Below are 21,562 nucleotides of genomic sequence, written 5' to 3'. Positions count from 1 at the left end.
AATTTTCGATGGGGGGGTTAACAAAAACGGCCCTCTTGTGACGACGACCGGTTCTACACATGCATCAGATGACGTCATAAACTGATTTACTTTAAATAGTTAAAAAACTGACTACATTTCATGTATGTTGCATTAGGTCAGTTGGTTAACGCATTGGTTCATTATCTAAACGTTTTGGGTTCAAATCCACACACCCAAAAACACCCGGGTACCCACCGAATTTTTAAATTTTAATATCGAAACAGGCTTATTTAAGTCATTTTTCCTGTATTTGTTTTTCTGTTTTCATCGTTCGTTTGCCTTATGTTAGTTTTTTTTGTGTTTGTTTTTCGATGTTTTGACTATCCCCCCCCGCTTAAGTTTTAACGTTGTTTTCTTTTTTTACTTCACTTATAACAAACAAACCTATGTTGTCGTCGTCGTTGTAATGCTCGACGACCTCCGTGCATGCACCTGTCAATTTGGTTCTTACTTAAATAAATTCAAACATCTTTCAGTAACTCATTCTGGCTGGCCAATTTTTTTTTCAAACTTCGCCCCAGGGCTTCGGGTTCGATCCTACCAACTTTTACCCCCCCCCGGTTTCTTTTTTATTTAACAGCACACATACCTCCAAACACCCGGGCAATGCCGGGTACCCCCGCTAGTCTATAAATATAAAAGCGAAAATGTGTGTATGTATGTATGTATGTATGTATGTTCGCTTTATGTGTATGTCCGAGAAAGGCTTTTTCCGAGAAGCGATCGGTCAACTCACTTCTTCTTAAAACTTTTTATATCACATCTAAATGATAATATCTACGACTTAAGAACAGGGGTTGCGTGTGTATTTAATTTGCCCGACTTTCACGCGCTATTTTTTCCAGATATTTCGATCGCCGTGTGTTTCTTTCGCTTTTCAGTATAAAACAAGCAAAAACTGGCTTGCAGCCACGTCATGTTTCAAGGTCAAACATCACGCGACTTAAGTTTCTCGCACCTGTTATTTCATTTTATAAACGTTAAATTAAGATGCTTTTATTCCTCTTCTCTTGTGGCCGAGATGGTTAGGTCCCAGGGTTTTTTCCATTTCGTTTCCACCTCCACGTCAAAGGTTCGGGGTTCAAGCCTACTTTCCTACTAAAATTTTTTTTTCTTCTTTTGTGAGAAAGGGGTTCACGGAGTCTATTTTGAACTCTGTCAAGGCAGGATAAGCTGCTTCTAGCAGCTCCTACCTAGATGTGGCAACAGTACTCCATCACTCGGCCAACGTTTTTTTTTAAAACAGGGTTGTTTTGCTCCCCCCCCCCTCCAACACACACACCTACAAACACCTGGGCCATGCCGGGTAGCCCCCGCTAGTCTATAATATAAATCTTACCTGTCTGTTTAAATGTATGTATGTACGTATGTCTGTTTAAATGTATGTATGTTTGTATGTCTGTTTAAATGTATGTATGTACGTATGTCTGTTTAAATGTATGTATGTTTGTATGTCTGCCTAAAATTTTCGACAGAGGCAATGGATTTTTGTGAGATCAGTATCGTTTTGAACGTCGACCCTTCGGACAACAAATATCGAAAAATTGGCTAAAAACATTAATTCCTTCATCCTCAACTGGGCACTTTTCTACAGGAAGGGGTCGTTTTTTCGCTGATATTTTCGAAAGTCATTCCCTCTTTTCAATTGACTTGCCTTAATTTAAACCTACGTCACTTCCAGTTTGGCGATGGATGTAAGAGCAAAGATGTCACATTTTTTTTTCACGTTCTTTTCATCTTTCAAGGTATGGGTACGAGCCTGCCTGCCTGCCTACTACCACTTCTTTTTTTGTTCAACACACACCTCCAAACACCCGGGCAATGCTGGGCACCCTGGCTAGTCTATTATATAAATCTCACCTGTCTGTTTAAATGTATGTATGTATGTCTGCCTAATGAATGAACCCTTTTTCGGGGTCAATGGCCAACTAGCACCATGTGTGTTGGTGTGTATGTATGTGTGTGTTGGGGTGGAGAGGGCTCCCGTAAGCCGTGGTGAAGGCAACCTTTCTAGGAGAAGCAAATCTCTCATTTAAAAAACCATAAAGCGGGAGACAAGTACCCGCATTAAGCTGGTCTGCAGTTTAACTTGTTGTTGGCTATCTTGCTCTTGCTTGTTGCTGGATGTCAACATTTTGAACCGAGAGAAAGACTTAGCTGTCGTACAAAGCTAAGACTCTGTAACATCATCTGTGTATAGATACTCTCTCAGGCATTTGTCTATTAAAATGGTCCTGTGGCGATGGAAGTCATTTTTGGGCTCATGGACTTTAAGTGTCTAAGGGAGTGTCACTCGTCTGACAAGACGTTGCAGTCATCATGTCTGCCTAAAACTTTCGACAGAGGCGACGGATTTTGACGAGATCAGTATCATTTTGAAGCTCAACGTCTTGGACGACATATATTGAAAAATTGGCCCAAGACATTAATTACTTCACCCTCAACAGGGCAGTTTTCTACAAGGAGGGTCGATTTTTTGCAAGTCATCGTATCAGTTGGATTGACTTTGCCTAATTTTAATGTTCTGGTTGCGTCATGACGGTAAGACGTCAGATTTTCTTTCCCTTTCTTTTCCGCCTTTGTGTCAAGGGTTCAAGCCTGCCTGCTACTACTTTTTTTTTTTTTTGCTGAACACACATCTCCAAACACAGGCTAGTCTAGACTAAATCTTGGAGAAATGGTAACTAAGAGATCATTCCACACTCCCCAAAGGACGCAAATTGGGACATTAAAAAAGAAAAAAAAATAGCTATTCATACTCTACTATGCTATGTGGTCAAGGACTGGCTGATCATTTTATGTTAATTTTTTTCTCTAAAGTCTAAAGTATTTTTCTTATTTTTTTTAGGGTGTGTATTCTCATACAAAACATAGAATCATATATTTATTTTCTGGTACTTATACAGATAGGTACATACAAAAAGGATAGCCGATGCTTAAAATGTGTAAACATTTTGTCCCTCTCCCTTTACTTAAAAATTCACCAAAAATAAAGAAATTAACTAATTTTAATGAAATTTTCATTTATCAAATAATGATCACGGAATATTATGAACTCATTATTTTTTATTTGTATCTTAGTGGAAATGTATTATTTTGTTTAAACAAAAAACATCTTTACTAAAGTTATGGTTTTCAGTAGTAAAAAAAAGAAAATTAAGGTATTTATTTTTGCTTTTTTTTTATGAAAATAAAGCATCATATTTGTAACATTAAAAAGAAAAAAATTTTTTTACAGGAAAATTACGAAAAAAGCCCCCCAAATCCGTATTAATGAATTCGATATAACTCGAAGAAAAATTAATTTCTCAAACTACCTCTATTATCATCGAATTAAACATTGTTCATTTAATATTTTCATGCAAATAAAATTATAATTGCAAAAAATATTTCTACTTTTTTTTTAGATTACATGTTTTGCGTAATTTTCACATGTAAGATTCTAATATTTTCCTTGTTTGAATGAACGTGAAACTTTCGGCATAACATAATTTTTATATAATCTTGAAAAAAAAATTAATTTAAAAGTAAGAACACAGGAAAATAATTAAATTTAAAAAGAAATGGTAAAACTTATATAAACGCTCACTATAGGAATCTACGGATGCACGGCTGGGGGGGGGGACAACAAAAACAATAGAAAACAGCAACTCCTATCCTCTCGAACTACCTGACGTCATTTTCAGACAGCCTTTTGGCATTTTAGACTTCTGAAGAATCCATTTTTAGACGACTTCATTTGTTTATGCTTAAGCGAAGCTAGAATCTTTCGCTTTTGTGGGCTAATAATTTTTTTTTTTGTACAAACAAGCTGTTTTTATTTATTTCAATATTTTAGGACTTTACTAATTATCTTTGAAATAGACCCAGAATACTAATATTTATTTTTCAAAGGATTTTTACATAAATTTATTTAACTTCAAACATTTAGCTGAATTTAAAATAAAATAACATATTGAGTTATTTCCCTTAACACTGAAGAGTGTCCAAGGGAGGTAATCCATACATTTTTGATCAAGGAAAGATAACTCAACATAACTATTTTTCAGAGAAAGGCATGTAAATAAAGGAGACACTAGCGGAACTCATTTACAGAGGAAGTTGTTTTCTTTTTTTTTTTTTTTTTTCAAATACCTTCTTCACCGGTATTTATTGAAAGACAAAAGACACACACGCATACTCTGGAGATATAGAGGAGCAACACGCACACATATGGTGTGCGTGGAACCAAAAAGGGCAAAAGACGGACCGAGTGGGAGGGAGCGGTCCTAATCATCCAGGAGCAATAATATCTCCCCCTTTATATAATATATAATATATAATTTAAAAAAGAAAAAAAGTAGAATCCAAAATCTCGACCACCTTGTGTTTTTTTTTTATTTACATTTTTTTTTCTTTTTAAAAACACTGTTAAAGTATGTCTGAAAAAAAGAAAAAAAAAGAGGTGACCGTTACCATAAGAAACCCGGTCGGTACATCAATATTGACAACAAATTCTGAGGTTGGAGCAAGGTGAAAGATTAAAAATCAAAATAACAAGTAGACTTGTCACAGGTTAACGAAAGCTAGATCGTCCTTTGAACTGTATTAACCGACGACTGCATGTTTATTTACGAAAAAGAAGAAAAAAAAATGTTTAGTAACAACTTTTTAAAAAATTTAAATGCTACCAAGAAAACTACATAAACACAAAATTACGGGCCATTGTTTCTAAAAAAACAAAAGAAAATTCGGAAATCATGCACGAAAGGTTTTATTACTGAAAATTTCATGATGCATACGAAAGAAAACAATTACAAATATTGTCTCCCTTTTTTTGCCCCTGGACTAACCTGTCCTTCACGTCTAAGGATTACAAAACCTATTGTTTGAACTCAAGTGAAGAAATTTAATCAACCCCTATAAAATAAAGAAGGTATTAACGACGCGCGTTGACTATATTAATAGCGCACACATAGACACACGCACAAAAAAAAGCAGAGCTTTAATCCAATATATATATCCAGCTGGCATACACCGGAAGAAGAATACGAAGTCCAATCTTTTTTTAGTCTTGACAGAAATTACTTGTCTGACCCCCTCACTCGGGGTTCATTTTAACCATGGTGAACCGGAATAAGGACGTGTTGACCACTGGTCAGTTGCGGCGGTTGTTGGAGCATCAGTACAAGGCTGAGGGGAGCTCCCTTTTTGAGCCGGTCATGCAGAAGTTTTGGCAGTGGTTGGTGGAGCACGTGCCCCGATGGTGGGCCCCCAATGCTATTACGGCCACCGGGTTGGCCCTCAACATATTCACCACCCTCATAATGGTTTATTATAGCCCGGATGCAAAACAACAGGTGAGATATAATTATTTATTTTTATTTTTTATGTTTTTGGAGGGTAGTTTGTGTGTGGAGGGGTTCAATTGTAGAAGAGGAACTCTTAAATTTATTTCGAATGAAATTGGGAGGGGGTTGTCCCTGTCCCACTGAAGACTTATCTGCAGAGGGTATTTACTCTGAAAGCCGCTCTTAAGATGGGAAGGCTGGGAGTTACTAATACTCCTAAAAAGCAACTCTTTGCAGGTAAGACTTCAGTGGGACAACAGGCCACATTGACCAAATTGGTGTTTAAGAATCCTGTGAACAAGTGATGAGATGGAGAGAGAGGGTCAAGTGAACCGAACCACCACCAGTAGTCTATGTAGAATTTTCTGTGATCCATAAAATTCCCAGCCATTTTTCATAGGATACTGTCTTAGACTATAATCCGAACTTTCTACGATCATGTCACGCATTAAAAAAAAAAAATAATTTCGCATTGTCACCCAAGCAGGGTTAATACGATGAAGGAAGGTGACATTTTTTTAAAGATTTTATTCTTCTTTAAATAGACTTCAAATTTGCATCAAGATGTCAGTGTTAAGTCATAAAAAATTCCAGTACTCATGCACAGAGTGGTCCGTGCTGGAATAATAACGTTATTTAAAAAGCCATTCTTAACATTGGGAGGGGAGGGTGTTTTGTACTTAATCTGTACTTTAACCTTACAATTGAATAAAAAAAAAATTTTTTTTTTAATTAAACGTAGAAATACAATTAAAAAAAATAGCGCGGATCACTCTCTGCATTAGCACCAAAATTCCTATCCTCAATCCTACCACTAACTTTATGTCCGAGTGGCAATAAACCCCATAAGTAAATTTAAGTAAAATATCTTTTTCTGCCTGATGTTTTTTTTTTCTTTTATGTTGATAGTCGGCAATTTTGTTCGTGACCATTTAAGTTAAAAAGAGAATTATAATGAAAGTTTCAAAATCCTATAAAGAAATAATTTGGTTAAAAAAAAGTAGCATTCCTTTCATTTTGATAAATTTAAGACTTAAAATAATTTATAATAAAATTCTTAATTGACCCCCTCCCCCTAAAAATGGATGTAAAAGTATCGGCCAAGTCGCAGCATTAAAAAAATTTAACTTTTTTTTGATAAAACTTATTGTTGGTGCTTCTACAGAATTTGAACCAAATTGATACTTTGTTTTAAAGCTCTCAACGAAGACTAACTTTATTTGGTACTTACGCAGAGAATGTACCGTACTGAAAAAGTAATATTTAGAAATCCATTCTTAATATGGGGAGCATGTTTAGTTTTTAACTTTTTAATAAGTTTGGTTCGGTTCAAATTTTGTTGAAACACTTTATTGTTGGTCTTAAATTTTATTTCTGGCCTTGAAATAAAATTCTAATTTACTTAATTTTGAAATCTAACTTGAATGTTTTAATCACTGTTCTGTTGGCCATTTTAATTTTTTGTTGCATTTTGCTTTTAAATATTTTATTACTCACAAAAATAAACTTTTTAATAAGACATAAACTTTAAACAATTTATATAAATATAAAAATAAAGGGCTGACATGAACGACCCCCCCCCATCCTCTATATATTAGTGCTCACTGCTCAATCAATAATCCACTGAAAATTTGCAAAAGAACTGAAAGCCGTTTTTAACATGGGGACGTTGGGGGCGTTTATTCCGAATGCCGTTCTTAACACGGCAAGGTTGGGTCGTTTATTCTGAAAGCCGTTCCAGGTGTAGTGGGGGCAGATTCTCGTTCAGGTCCACCAAATCGTTTTTTAACAGAGTATAGCGAATTAAAAATAACAGGTATATCAATTTCAGTTAAAGTTGAACGACAGAGTAGAGGCGCGCCGGCGCGGTTTAAAAAATACTGTTTTAGTTTACTTTAGTTTTGAATAGTTGACTACTCTTGTATATCTGCTCTTATCAGTAACTGATTGAGACTATTCCTGCGGTTTGTGGACTGTGCTTTTTTATTTTAGCTTTTTGACATGATTTTCAAGTTCACATTTTTAGTGTTCAATGTTCATTAAATTGTTAGATGCAAGTACAGAATAGTTAAAACTCTCCTTCTCATGGATTTCTGCAGAAGTATCTAATTAAAGCACTCTGGGCTTCTTTCTACCACACAAAAACCAAGATCGTGTGTGTGAGTTAAGGTCAGAAAGTGAATTTTTCAGTGCAAAAAAAAAAAAAAAAAAAAAAAATCCATTTGGATAGATAAAGCTAAAGCTCTACCCGATTAAGAGGAGCAAGTTATAACACAAACACACGCAGTTACGCACGTGTTTAACTTTCTGATATTTTAAAGGCGTCAAGATCACATTATTCGGGTAATTATGCAGATACAGATCGTGCTGGCTGAAATAACATTATTTAAACCCGTTCATTGGAAGCTTTTTTTTTTCACCTAACAATCTAATAAACAAGATACCGTAAAAATTAATTTAACTTATATATAAGCACTGTTCGTATTCTACAAAAATACCACATTTCTTTTGATAATTACAAACTAAACATATGCGACCATTAAAACATTTCTTAAATGGCATTAAACTTATTTACTTCATCGTGGTCGACCTGAACTCTGAAGAGGTTAATAAAATCGCTTAAAATATCTATTGGCAATCTCTAGCTAAAATAAGTTTATATATAAAACACAAGTATTATGGTTTTAAACGAAAGGGAAGAAATGTTATATTTGTTTTTCGTTTTTTGACCGCGCCCCTGTTATGATAAAAATCCGACCACGTAACCGAATTTTATTTTTTTATCATTCATAAATGTTTACGTTGGATGTCCTGCCAAAAAAATACAAAAACAAAACTCAACGAAATAAACTAGATCACGATTTAACTTTTGTTTATCATTTATAATTTTTACGAAACTCAAATTGTTATAAAACAGTTTTACTGCAGTTATTGATTCGTGCTGAGATAATGTTTAGAAAGCCATTCTTAACATGGGGAGGGGGAGGGTGTTTTGTACCTATTCTATACTTTAACCTTACAATTTAATAAGAACAAAACTTTAAACTTAAATATTATGTAAATAAAAAAGAAAATAGCACGGATCTATAAGTGCATCTCACGTGTACCATTAACACTGTTCCTATTTACTTGCCTCCCCACGAGGGCAGAGTTAGACAAGGTCGGTTTTTAATGTGGGGGAAATGCAGCTACGTCTGAAGGGGCACTCTGGATAGGAACAAAAGCAAAAATTGTCTCGGTTATGAAGGATTTCTCCTCCACTGATCGAGGACAGAAAAGGTGAAGTAAGATACTACGCTTTGTTCATGGCAGAATTCCCCTCCCTAAAAAGTTAATTTATTCCTTTTTTTTTTTTTTTTTTGTTAGCCGATTACGTGTGAACGCGGAACGCCTTGAAAAAATTTGGCCAAAAAAAAAACTATTTTTTTTTTTTTTTTTATAGAAGTTATAGTAAGCGATCAGTTTTGCATGCAAATTTAACGTAAAACGAAATTCAATTTTCGAGCAATGCTAGAGCGTATATTAGCGCAGTTAACCATTTTTTAAAAAAAATTTCTTTATGGGCGAAAAGTTTAAAAAATGTTTTTTTTTTTTTGTTTTTTTTTAAGCAGATTACACCTGATTTTAGGACCTTGCCGATCGAACTTAAGTTAATAGTAAAAGTTTTAGTTAGCTGCTATAAATAGAATATCCCGGAAATGAGTGATCATTTTATATTAAAAAATACCCGCATTCTCCCCAATCTTCTAAAATTTTGTTGTTTCTCAACTTTTTACAGGGTCGGGTCATATGTAATCGTATTAAGAAAATAAAATCTCATTTTTTTTTGTGTGTGGTTGGGAGGGTAGTTTTAATCTACAAATTTATTCAATATGTATTTTATATTTTGTTAAAGCTATTCTAATTGAAACTTCGTTTATTTTCATTTATTTTAGAGGAAGAGATAACATTTCATCCTTTGTACCCCCTCCCCCTACGCTGTCAACGTATAAAAATGAGAATTTCGTATTTATTTTCTGGTGATTACACGTCAACACCCTAGAAATATCGAGGGGAAAAAATCACTTTAGGTTATCATTTACGATTACTGCTTCCACTTGACTTCCGGTTGCATTTTCCCATGTTTGTAAAGAATGTTTTTGTTTTCTAAATAATAACGTGATTATTTAGAAAAGTCGTTAGGATAAAGACAAGGGGAAGGAAGGGGTCTGCCTTTACCTAATCCATACCTTCACCTAAAAATTTAATAAATAAAGTAAATTAAAAACAAAGCAAACAGGAAGTGAAGTGGAAACAGTAATCGTAAAGATAAGTTTACTTTTAATGCGAGTTCAATTTACTTTATAACGTAACATGATCACCCACTTCCTGACCAGTAAGTGTTATTGATCATCCAGTTCTTGACTGCATAGTGTAGGATAGAACGAGTATGATTTCTGTGCAACGTCAACGATAACAATTAATGAGTGTCGCCAAACTTAGTCGTCCCGATTGATAGTATATGAGGATTGCTGAAAAATAAATCGGAAATGAATTTCGATTCAAATTTCAAAGAGTCCCGGAGTAATATATATATATATATATATATATATATATATATATATATATATTTTAATCTATAACATAAAAGGCGATTATCTATGTATATTTGTATATCCGGCTGAAAAAAAAAAAAAAATACCCACAAAATGTATTTTCTTGATCGGCATTGCCCCGGATGAATAATATCTAAAGTTTACTAAAAAATTATGTACTAACAAAAGGGAATCAAAAGAGGTGATAAGAATTTATTTAGTGTACGGTCACGTTGTCACAACAGTTCTCATGAGGTCACCGAAGTTAAGTAATGTTGAACCTGGTTAGTACAAAGGAGTGACCAATTTGACGCTGTATTAGGCGGACGTTGACACTTCTCTGCAAGAGTTGCAAAAACCTAACGTCATCTCCTCTGATGAGGATATACATGCGACTGGAGACCATTTGTGATTTCATACTCCCAAGGAACTTCCGTCAAAGGAGGAAGCCGGTTAAACCTGCATAGGGTTAGTGCCGTTTCCATTAAAAAATTTTTTTTTTTTTTTAAATTTTCAGACTCTGATTTTTAACCAAAGAGTTAATTCTCGTTTGCACAGTCATTCCTTGAGAAATCTATGAAAACCAGTAACCTGCATGCGTGTCCATAGAGAGGAATAGGGTGAGGATAGGGAGGAAAAAAACTGAGAATGGAAAAAAGAGAAAGAAATTTTAATAGAAATGTTACGCGTTTGCTCCAGGTAATGTTGGGTAGCCCTGTTAGTTATTTATAAAAGATTGAAATCTCTGCATTTCAGTTTCTTTGTGAACAAATCAAGTAAATTTCGTTTTTTAATAATTATTTTTTTTAAAATAGGATTATTTAAAATTTTTGATATTTCATGCTATGGCGTCAATGATTTCAATAAATATTTAATTCTGAGTATTTACCTAGGCATCAAATTCAAGAGTTTAGGCCATTTCTAAAATGCTCCCATCCTTGTTGACTGCGATATATTGCTGCTCCTGTGCAGTTCTAGGATGTCCACCTTCCCAGGCTTTCCCTTCTCTTTGAGAAGGAGGTAGCTTATTGCTAATCGCTTGAGGTTCCTTGATCGGGAAATTCTGACACGGCTGCCCAGGCATTTGCATATTTTTTTTTCTCTCAAACCAGTGTTTTCTTCTAAAGTGCTGGCTTTTTAAATTTTCACTTTCCGACCCTTTTCCATGGGAGGGAGATAAATAATTCCATGAAGAGAATAATTCGGGGTGTAAATATCAAAGTTACTAGAACGCGAGCAATACACCTGCACACACATGAAGTTCTCTAATTTGATGATTTATCTTTGCAGTGATGAGGGCCCCCAAGTGTGGATTGGAAAGGGGGTGATAAGGATTAAATAGCTCAGAAGCCATTCTATTTAGCCCAAAAATCGGACTTTTGGTTAGAGTGGACCATGCACTAAAAGTAAGTTAAGGGTAACACCAGGCTCTCAAATTGGGGCCAGACGATTTATAAAATCATACCCATTATTGTATACAGTTAGTTGTATACGAGTTGCTATTTTACCCATAGCTGGGGAGCGAGATAAGGATTTCATGATGCTGACCATCTTATAATTTATTTCATGATGCTGACCATCTTATAATTTATTCCTTTAATTAATATATATATTTTACTCCTTTAATTCACACACACACACATATATATATATATATATATGATTCTGAATCCCAAACTTATACCCTACATGAATCAATAATTCCCTTATCCAGGAGTATAAATGCTAGGTGTAAAGTTTGAAAATTTTCAAAATTCCAAAATCTGGTCCAATATTGAACTTTCTTCAGGGGAGGAGAGGGGGCCAGTGAAGGAAGGGTACAAAGTTCTAGCACTCCTTCTGAAGCAAAGCCTGAGTCTCTTTGGACTTGTGGGCCGGCGTCGAGTCCTGCAGCTATCTGATTGCATCAAGTGATTACCACACTCTTCAACACATCCAGGTAGACTTTGGTGTTGACTTTCAAGCTGACTTCAAAGACGTGAGGTGGCATGATGTGGCCCTCACTTAAAAGTACACCAAAGATCATAACCGTGGCCGGAAACTGTTTTCATCAACTTGGGCCCTCAAGCGTTGAACTATTCGGGTTTGCATTTTGAGGGTGCTAGCAATGGTTCTGTTGTCATAACTTGGATCGGTAGAGAACATGAGTTCACAGCGGTGCATCTGATCTCGCTCATTGAACATTGTATCACTTTCAGACATGATAGAAGGTTTCTATTGCTCTTGGGATTTGTACACAACTGGTTACTTAGTTTAAAAAAATATTTCTTTTATGCTACATTATTTAAATTTATAAAACATGTATCCAGTTAAAAACAAATGTTTGTCATAGCATAAGAGTGTTCACTAATGAGCTGGGAAATCAGGGTTCAATCCTCTGTCAAATGATACCAAAGTTTAAAAAAATGGCACTTGATGCCCTCTTACTAAACGTCTACTATTATAAGGTGAGAATCAAGAGTAAGTGGAGCGATCCTGAGAAAGGAGTGCCATTCTTCGCTACACTTCAGTGTAGTAGTTAATTATATGTGAGCTTTTCACTCGCCCTTGATTCTGGTTGACCACTTTACTGTGACTTAAATGAGATTTGGACCCTGATATTGTAAAAAAAAAAAAAAAAAAAAAAAAAAAAAAAAGTACTCTGGTTAATAAAAAAACAATCACGTTTCTATTTGCGTATGAATATTCTCCCAAAATATAACTTTTTTTAATAAGTACATAGATTAAGTGTTATAGTTATTTTTAAAAAGTTTGTGGAATAATGCTTATTCATATTCAAGAATTATATAGGAGTAACAGGTTTCATGAATTAAAAAAAAAAAAAATCTGAATATACACAGTGAACCAAGTGCAAGTGATACAAGCAATTGCACTTAAAGGGATTGTTAGAATCTTAAAGATCTCTCTGAAATGGTAGGTGAATGTTTGACATTGTATTAGCAATCCTCAACTTAAAAAAAAAAATGGAATGTGATAGAAATTGAATGCCTACTGGACACCTGCAATATCACTACAACACACATGAAACCCCATTCCAAACTCTGGTGTCTACAATGATTTGTCAGGTCGCCCTGACATGATTATTCTCATATGAAGCAAACCGCGACCAATTACTTTAAAATGGTGAGTCATCTCCTCAGGACATCCAAAAATGTTCATCTCCTCGGGACATCCAACACATCCCTTTGGTTCACAGATGAGGGCACCCCTCTCTATTAAGAGGTCAGCTTTGAATAACCAATAAGAAAAAGCGATTGACGATGAAGAACTGCTAAAAAAATGAACAAAAAGACTTGATACTGGCAGGCTGACACCCAGGATAAAAAGGGCTTCTCAACCCGTTAATACGCGAGGTGAGAAGTAATGGTGTAAACGTTTTGTGGCACTTCAATCATGGCAGAGGCCAATTGGGATCAGCCATCATGCTGTGATTAAAAAAAAAAAAAAAAAAAAAAAAAAAACCCTCTTATCTCCATGTTCAGTGATTCAAAAAAAAAAAATTTATATATATATATATATATATATATATATATATATATATATATAAATAAAATGCCTAAAAATCCAGCCAGGGTCTGTTACACGGAAGAATGTATTGTGTTGCTATCACTGCTGTTTGCCAAGTGAAGCAACGCATTGAATGAGATTCTATTTAAATACTTTGTAAAAATAATCTACTTAAAATGTTATGTCATTCTTAAACCTTTATCATAGAATTTTTTTTGATCTAACCACAACAATGCTTGATCCAGTTTTTTTATTTCAAAGTTATCAGTACTTTATAGTTTGCCCATTACCCATACTAAACTTATGTCCGATTGTAAATGGACCTATTTCGGCATCACATGTTCTATTCAAACTATTAGTGATAATGGTATTTTGTAACCTAGACAACAAAACAAAAGTGGTCCAAAAATAAATGTATAGCAAATGTTACCAAAGATAAGCTACTCTTCTACCTACCTGGATAATTTTTTTTTTTTTTTTTTGCTGTTTTATATTTGTTTGTACCACTTTTTTTGTTTTGTTGTCTATATATAATACAAAATGCCTATAATAATTTACTATTTATGTGACTGACTAGTGTCCTGTCAATGGGGTTGGGTGGGGGGGGGAGTTACAAGTGCAGTAAGTTCATTGGAGCACATTTTGTGCAAGTACTTGTAAAACAAATTTGTGCAAAACAAGCACTGCGGCAATTTAACAGGCACTGAGCTTATCAGACAGTGTGGAACATGTTCGATTTGTGAATGGGATTAAGACTGTTATTGTATTTTGATGGAGGTATGCATTCTATTGGTCAAGTGCCATTTTTATACTTTTTTCACACTGACGGAATGTGACTGGTTGTAATTACAAGAATGTAAGTCTTAACTTTTCTCAGCACACTAGTGTAATCACTTTCATATATATTTTTTTTATACATTACTAATCCAGGCTAAAAAAATGTTTTAAAATAACTGTTTAAGATGGATAGATTTACAGTTGAATGATGGTGAATAATACAAGAGGATTGAAAATCCTCACATACTACCAACTTAAAAAGAACTGACCCAAAACAGCAATTCTTCTCTCCTTGTCAGAAACATTGCTCATTAAATACGAGGACGGAAAGATAAAATCAGAGGGAAATAAGTTACGAGACTACTAGATGTTAAACTGTAGTTCATTTTCTACTTTCCAAAATGGACTATGGAATTGTTTACTCTGCTGAGTTAAGATCTTAATTCACTCGCTCCAGCTATGAGTAAGATAGTGACGTGTATTCAACTGCAGACTAATAGGTAAGACCCTTAAAGTGTATCCAGTCAGGAGACCCCAATTTGGGAACTTCAGAAAATATTTTTACACGAGTCACTACTTATCAAGTCCTGAAGTCTACTCAAGGATAAGGGCTAAGGTGGTTGGCAAGACGACATACTAGTGATCAGTAGTGGTGGGTGGAATTTGACTAATCAAGGGGACAGCTCAACATCAACTTGCTTACATTGGACTTGAAGATAACTGTTGTAAGCTGGAAAACAGACTCTTTGTACAGTTCCACAGGCGAGCAGTTCTAGGAAAGAAACTGTAGAGAATGTAGTTAACTTCTCCTTCTTTGTATATCACATAGTGTGAACGGGTTCAGTGAGCTTCTTACAAAGAATGAGGTTTCTAGAGAATATCGACTACACAAACGGTTCCCATATGTATTTATTAGGTAGAATGATTTTAACAATGTTAGATTTTGCAGGGAGGGGTTTGCTGTCCTCCCATATACAGTGCCTGATATTCCTAAATCGTCACCCATGTAGTACTGACCAGACTGAACGTTGCTTAACTTTGGTGATCTAATTAGGATTGACGTGTCTTGGTGATTATGTTGCATATACAGATGTTACCTTTGAGTTACTATTACTGCATGGTCCACTCTAACGTGGATCTGGTGCTACTAGTTCAGGCTGCATGAAGATATTGGCTTCCTTAGTTAAATGCACTAAACACTGATGTCATGGTTTTTTCTTTTCTCTTTGCAAAACTCAATCATGTTCTACAAAGCTCAAAACAAAACCAAAATAATTTTTTTTTTCTACAAAATAACCAAACCAAACACCATGAATAAATATTAGGTATAGTCATGGTTGTGACATTCACATTGGGTCGGTTAGTCCGACTCTTTCCAAGAAGTTCACCATGCACCTAGCTGACCAAGAATGATGATCTAAGGTTACTTCCCTTAGCAGTGCAAGCTATTTGCAGTTCTGACTAACCCCGTAAAGGTGCAGGCTCAGAATCTGTGCAGCATCCTGCTTCACTGTTCTGAGCCAGGTTTAGAGTTGGCCACTGTCACATTTCTTCCAGGTGATGTTGGGCTGATGACTTAATGGATGAAGTCGCCTAGGTATCATCGAAGGGCATGGCTGAACCAACGAAAGCATCTAAGCAAGGAGAAATTTCTGATGGGAGTGAGTCTTGCAGTGAATACAAATTACACTGTTGAGGATAAGCTGTTGCTAGTGGGCATGGAGGATGCAGCACAGGCTGTGATAGTCAAATATCTCTAGTTGGCATAGGTCACTTACTCACATAGGTCAAGTCTTGCAACCATGAAAGAATGGTGCGAACGAGAGCCTTGTAGATTCTGTCTTCAGTGTTCAGCCTTATTTCTTTTTGAGACCAGAGCCACAATTAAAGTTAACAGAAGGCAGTGAATATTGCGGATGAGAATGTCTTCTTCTTTTGGTGATGGAGCTAAGATATTTGAACTGATCAACCTCTTCAAGGGCTTCCGTGTTGAGGATGACCAGTTGTCTTTCATTTGAAAGAAGACCTGCCATCAGTTTTATTGATGTTTATTTTCATGCCGATCTTTGAAGTGTAAAATAGCATTTTGTCAGTGACCAATTGTCACCAAATATGGCGATATATCATCAGCATAGTTGAGATCTGATATTTGTAGATCATGAATTAATGTTACACCATGAAAGTTGGCCGAGGTGTTCAATGTGATCCAGTCGATGCCGTGATTGAAGAGCATAGGCAAGAGAACACATCCTTGTCAGACATCAGAGTGAATGTCCTGACATGCACGTAAACTTTAGTGCATGTGGATAGATAATAGGCTTTGTAGGTTGACCAGTTTTGAGGCATGCATGACCTTGCAAAAGGTTCCACGGTCAAGTCAAATGCAGCTGCAAAGTTAGAGATTTTTGCACTGCTATTGATAAGGTTGATTACTACGATAATTATTGCGACAGCATTTATGAGCATTTTTGTAATTTATGACCTTTTTTGGCATCGCTCCAGTCTTGAGAGAATTTTTGATTTCCCAGATATGGGTGAAGATTTGATGGTGGATTGGGACCAATGAGTCTGAAGAATGTTTGGAGATATAAAATGAAAGGCCATCTTCTCTGACTGCTTTGTTTTTCAGTTTTTAATGTCCTGGATTTCATCAGTTGTAGGGAGGTGATGACATGTTCATAAACCACTAAAGGAACATTTGAAATCTAAGGGGCTTGACTGGTATGGTTAAGAAGCAACATGAAATGATCACTCTAACGTTAAGGCGATCATCAAGATTTGTAATAGGCTTACTTTGTTGATTGAAGATTACTTCAATGCTGCCTCCAAATGGTCTTGTTCGCTTGAAGAATACTGTACAGTTTTCTGGTATCATTTATAGATGATGATTTCGGCAATTTTCTGCCAGTAAATGTTATAATCAGCTCTTGCAGAGTGGGTGGTTTCGTGACTTAGTTGGCAGAAGTCCTCGGAGATGGAGCATTGAGCTTATTTTGTTTGATTTATGAATTCAATTTTGCGGTCTGATATCCGATCTTTGACGTATCTTTTGCTGGTGCCAAGAGCCTGATGTGTTACTTTGTTAACATTGCTTTTGATTGCCACTGGTCCTTGACATTGGTGTCAGTCGTTGGAGTGCTTTAAGACCGTTGAAATGGTTAGATGGATAGATTTAAAAGGAGTTTTGAGTAGTTTCACACTTGAACCAAGATATATCATTTCGGCAGTCGATGGATTTTTTTTATTTGTCTTTAGTCATAATTTTGCATGGATCATGACGTAGGCAAAGTCATTGTCAGTTTCTGACCCACAATACGCACAAGTTGAGCATGTTAGATGCCCAATGATGTGGTCGATTTGGTTCTGAATGACATCGTCAATGAAGTACTAAGTCATGAGATGACGTTTAGGATGTTGAAAACCATTGCTTGAGATCAAAAGTTGATTTGTTGCTGCAAAATCAATGAGACCTTCTCCATTTAAACAGTGATCTCCGATGGTAAATTGACCAACTGTGTATTCACTTCTCATCCAATTATTTTACTCTTTACATTTTTTTTTTTTTTTTTTTTTTTTTCAAGATTAATAAAATGATTGTAAGTTGAGAGGATTGAAAATGATTGCTGTGATGAACGAAATTTGAATATTTGTGTGGACGGTTGATAATTAGTCTGTTGATACTAGATTTGAAGATGACTGTGTTGTAATCTGCAGGGTAACGACTTCTGAGTAAGGGGAAACCCCTGAAAATAAGTTCTGTTTGTGGAAATTCCATCAGACAATATGCACACAGAAGAAAAGAAAGTCCCTTCCTCTCCCTATTGTGGTGACAAAATCATTTGTGCTGGTTGAAAATCGTTTCTCAATCCCGATACCAGTCACATTATTTGTATGGTTCACTGTTTGGTGTTCTCTTCCAACTCTGTATGCTACTGAGGATTCCTTAGAAAGTACTCTGCACGTATATCTCACACGAAGTTCTTCTAGTCTGTGATAGTATGTGTAGAACTGATGCTGCACTCACGTCGTACGTTTCTTAGTCACCATTTCGGACCGCAAATATGAACTTTATTATCTGTGAAATTTTCAATTTGGGCCGAGAAAAAATGTCCCTTCATGCAACGCAGTCCGTGTTCTGCATTTGGAATTTTGATACCTCCATGCATAATTTTTTATTTTCTTTCAATGTGCAGAGATGCTTGCAGATCCAGCTATTTTTACTTTTCCCAATTAGTTTTTCTTCCTGGCAAAATTCTATGGCTTTTTCCAGTGATTATAGTCTTTATTTTAGCTGCAATAAATTCATATTCGTTTTCACAAAGTTGTTAAATTGATTTAATTCTTTTCTCATCTGCTTACTAGAATTTCATTGGCTAAGAGTTTCATATCCTGGCACTTTACATTATCTGCCAGAAAACGTCTGTGTAACTTCATTTTCAGCCCAGTTACTTCTTTACACAAGTACTTTTCTGTGTGTGTTGTCATCATGAATCCAATCTTCCACTTGGTGCAAATTGTGAACCCACGTGACTTCTTTTCAACCATTCCTTCTGATTCAAAGCAAGTTGGTTGATGGACGCCCAACTGTTGAGATGTCCAAACAAAAACATTTTCTCTCCACCATCACCTAGGTTTCCCTCTGCCTCTTTTGCCTTCTAGCATACTCTCAACGCATAACTTTGACAGATGAGTGGTTGATCGTTTGACATGGCCAAAAAATGTAAGGGTTTTATTTTTGATTTTATCAAATAGTGGGTAGGGAATTAGTTTGCCAGAGAGGATTTTTTTTTCTTTTCGATCAAGCGATGTCCTATCATGAAACGCATGATTTTGAAACACCTTAATGCGATTGGCTAGTTGTTTATTCTATGTGATACAAGCAAGGCCATGTAAAACTGCTGGGAGGACATAAATTAAATAAGCTTTTACTTTAACAGTTATCAGCACTTTTTGATTTTAGAATGGTGCTTTTGGAAAGCTGCCCAACTCAGCCTGATTCTGTTTCAATGTCATCTTGTGATCACTTGTGTTGTACAAAATGTTAATATATAAAGATGGTATTTATTTTTAACCATGATAAGTTAAAAATAAACTCCAGGAGCTAGTTAATCAGTTTTGAACTTTGCTCAACAGAGCTGAATCGAAGTTAGGATAGCGAATAAGAGAAAAAAATTATTATACTACAGCGATTATAGCAAGGGAAAGGTGGGGTAGGGGATCAAATAGAACCCACCTTAAGTCTGAGAAGATTTTCTCTTTGCTTACAAGATCAAAGTGTAGTATCTGTTCTTCAGATGCTGCACTTCATTTTCTTGTTCTCTTTCGTTAGAGGAGAAATCCTTCACGACTGAGACAATTTTTATTTTTGTACCTTTTCTCCACGTTAAAAAACAACCCTGGTGTCTAACTCTGTCCCGTGGGGAGGCATAGTAAATAGGTACAAAAAGAAACTGGCAAAGAATCTTCAGAAAGAGTGCGACTTACTGAGAATGGAGAATAAATTGACACTAAAATTAGCAGCACAGGTTATTTATAATCATTTTCATTCCTGACCACTTTTTTTTCCTTTGCTATGATTGCAAGAGTATAATTTAAAAAAATTTTTTTTTTTTTTTTTAAATTGTAATCTTAACCTCAATTTAGCTCTGAATGAGGTTTGAAACCTGTTAACTAATTCTTTCCATCTTTTTAATTTTTTATTCATCTTGTTTGTATATGTGCATATACAGGAATTGCTTCAGAACTAATTAACTGATCATTATGAATTTTAGAACACAGCTGTTAGGCATGAGTGTTGATAATGTGAACTATAGTTAGTTTAACTTGGTTTTGTGTAAAAAGGGGAAACGGAGTGGAAGCCCTTTGTGAAAATTCAGCTGTATCCAATTTTTATGAAATTTTAACAATGGGTATTAAAAACCAATTATGTTTAAACTTGAGTTTAGAGTATTTTAAGGTTTTATAGGGGCACAATATGGGAACTATTTTTCGTGTGAAAGTTTCAAATATATCAGATTTGAATTAAATTAGATCGATAGTCATTAGACAACTTTTAAGCAATATTTTCAGAATTTCAATTTCTTAGGATCACTTAAGGTTTAAATATTTGATATAGATATTGTCTAGATTCAAAATCGTTTAATAAGGTTTCTAGGTTTAGTAGGACTATATCTTAATTTTAATTTTCATATTACATAAATCTGATGCAAAAATGTGCTTTTCGTGGTATAAGTTTTATCCATCTTGGAACAAGTATTCCTTCAGTTATATACATAACCTTTCAGCCAGTTCTCCTTCTTCAGGCGTCATTTTTTTTTTTTTTTTTTTTTTCACGGAAATCTTTTTACTTTAAGTTTTTGTTTCGCCTTTGTTTTCTCCCTTCCTTATTGTTAAGGCCATCCAGAAGATCTATTGTATTCGACCTTTTCGTAGCAGCATCACTAAAACGAACAAAACAACAAACATCCCAAATATCTTTTGTTTTATGTGTTTTTTTATTTTTTTATCTTCACTTCATCGTGCGGTTTGTATTGTTGCATCTGGTGCTGTTTAAGTTACAACTGCAGGCAAAACTGTATTGACATTTTCCGATTCAGCTATTTATGCTCATTGGATGCTGATCTTGGGATGCATGTGATACTACTTAATCTTGCACTCTTTATATTTTTTGTTCAAAGTGTATGTTTATTAACACATACGAGCAAAGTGTAGTATCTCTTCTAATACTACACTTCATCTCTTTTGTCTTCGGTCGGCGAAACAAATCCTTTTGGACAGGAGGCAATTATTTTTATCGTAATTCAGAGTGCCCCCTTTCTGGGGAGCTAGATTTTTCCCACATTAAAAACCAACCTTGTGTTTAATTTTGCCCTTGTGGGGAGACGAATAGGAATTATTTTGCCCTTTTGTTAAATCAAAATGTTGTATCTGATCTGTTCGCTCCAGAAATAATTAGCTGTATCTATTGACATTTCCAGTTATTCACAATTATATTCTTTGAAGTCTGACTGGAATGCTTTTCATCTGTTTTGTCCTCAGTCCGTGAAGGAGAGTTCATAAGACAATTTTTATTATTGTCCCAATCCAGTGTCTCTATTTGGGTAACTGAACTTTTCCCCATGTTTGTCTTATTCCACCTTCGTGGGTGGGGGGCAAGTGAATAGGGACATTCCAACTTGATAATCTTCCTTGCCAGAATAATTATTTTCAGAAAGAAACTAAAGTGAATTACACTAAAAAAGTGTAAAGATGCTGCAAGGGGAAAAAAGAAATGGCTAGTCAGAATCAAATATCGATTATTGGATGCATTATTATTTAGGTCTAACGTGGAAAATCCAACCAGATAACTTTATG

At 35.3% G+C, this 21,562-nt stretch overlaps 1 protein-coding gene across 1 annotated transcript in view; it reads left to right on the top strand.

Moving 5' to 3' along the window:
* The first annotated feature begins 4,352 nt into the window (after positions 1-4,352).
* The window catches only part of LOC145292928 (choline/ethanolaminephosphotransferase 1-like), an 87,328-nt gene continuing 70,118 nt past the window's right edge, over positions 4,353-21,562 (top strand). Inside the window, exon 1 of the mRNA XM_080139096.1 lies at positions 4,353-5,360. Within this exon, the coding sequence (XP_079995222.1) occupies positions 5,124-5,360 (237 nt within the window). The 5' untranslated portion in view covers positions 4,353-5,123. The remainder of the gene's footprint in view (positions 5,361-21,562) is intronic.

This window comes from Euprymna scolopes, chromosome 14 (genome assembly GCF_053919585.1).
Source record: "Euprymna scolopes isolate OS-2025 chromosome 14, ASM5391958v1, whole genome shotgun sequence".
Taxonomy (NCBI): Eukaryota; Metazoa; Mollusca; class Cephalopoda; order Sepiida; family Sepiolidae; genus Euprymna; species Euprymna scolopes.
Note: the sequence above shows the minus strand (reverse complement) of the source record. Positions and strands in the feature narration are given on the sequence as shown.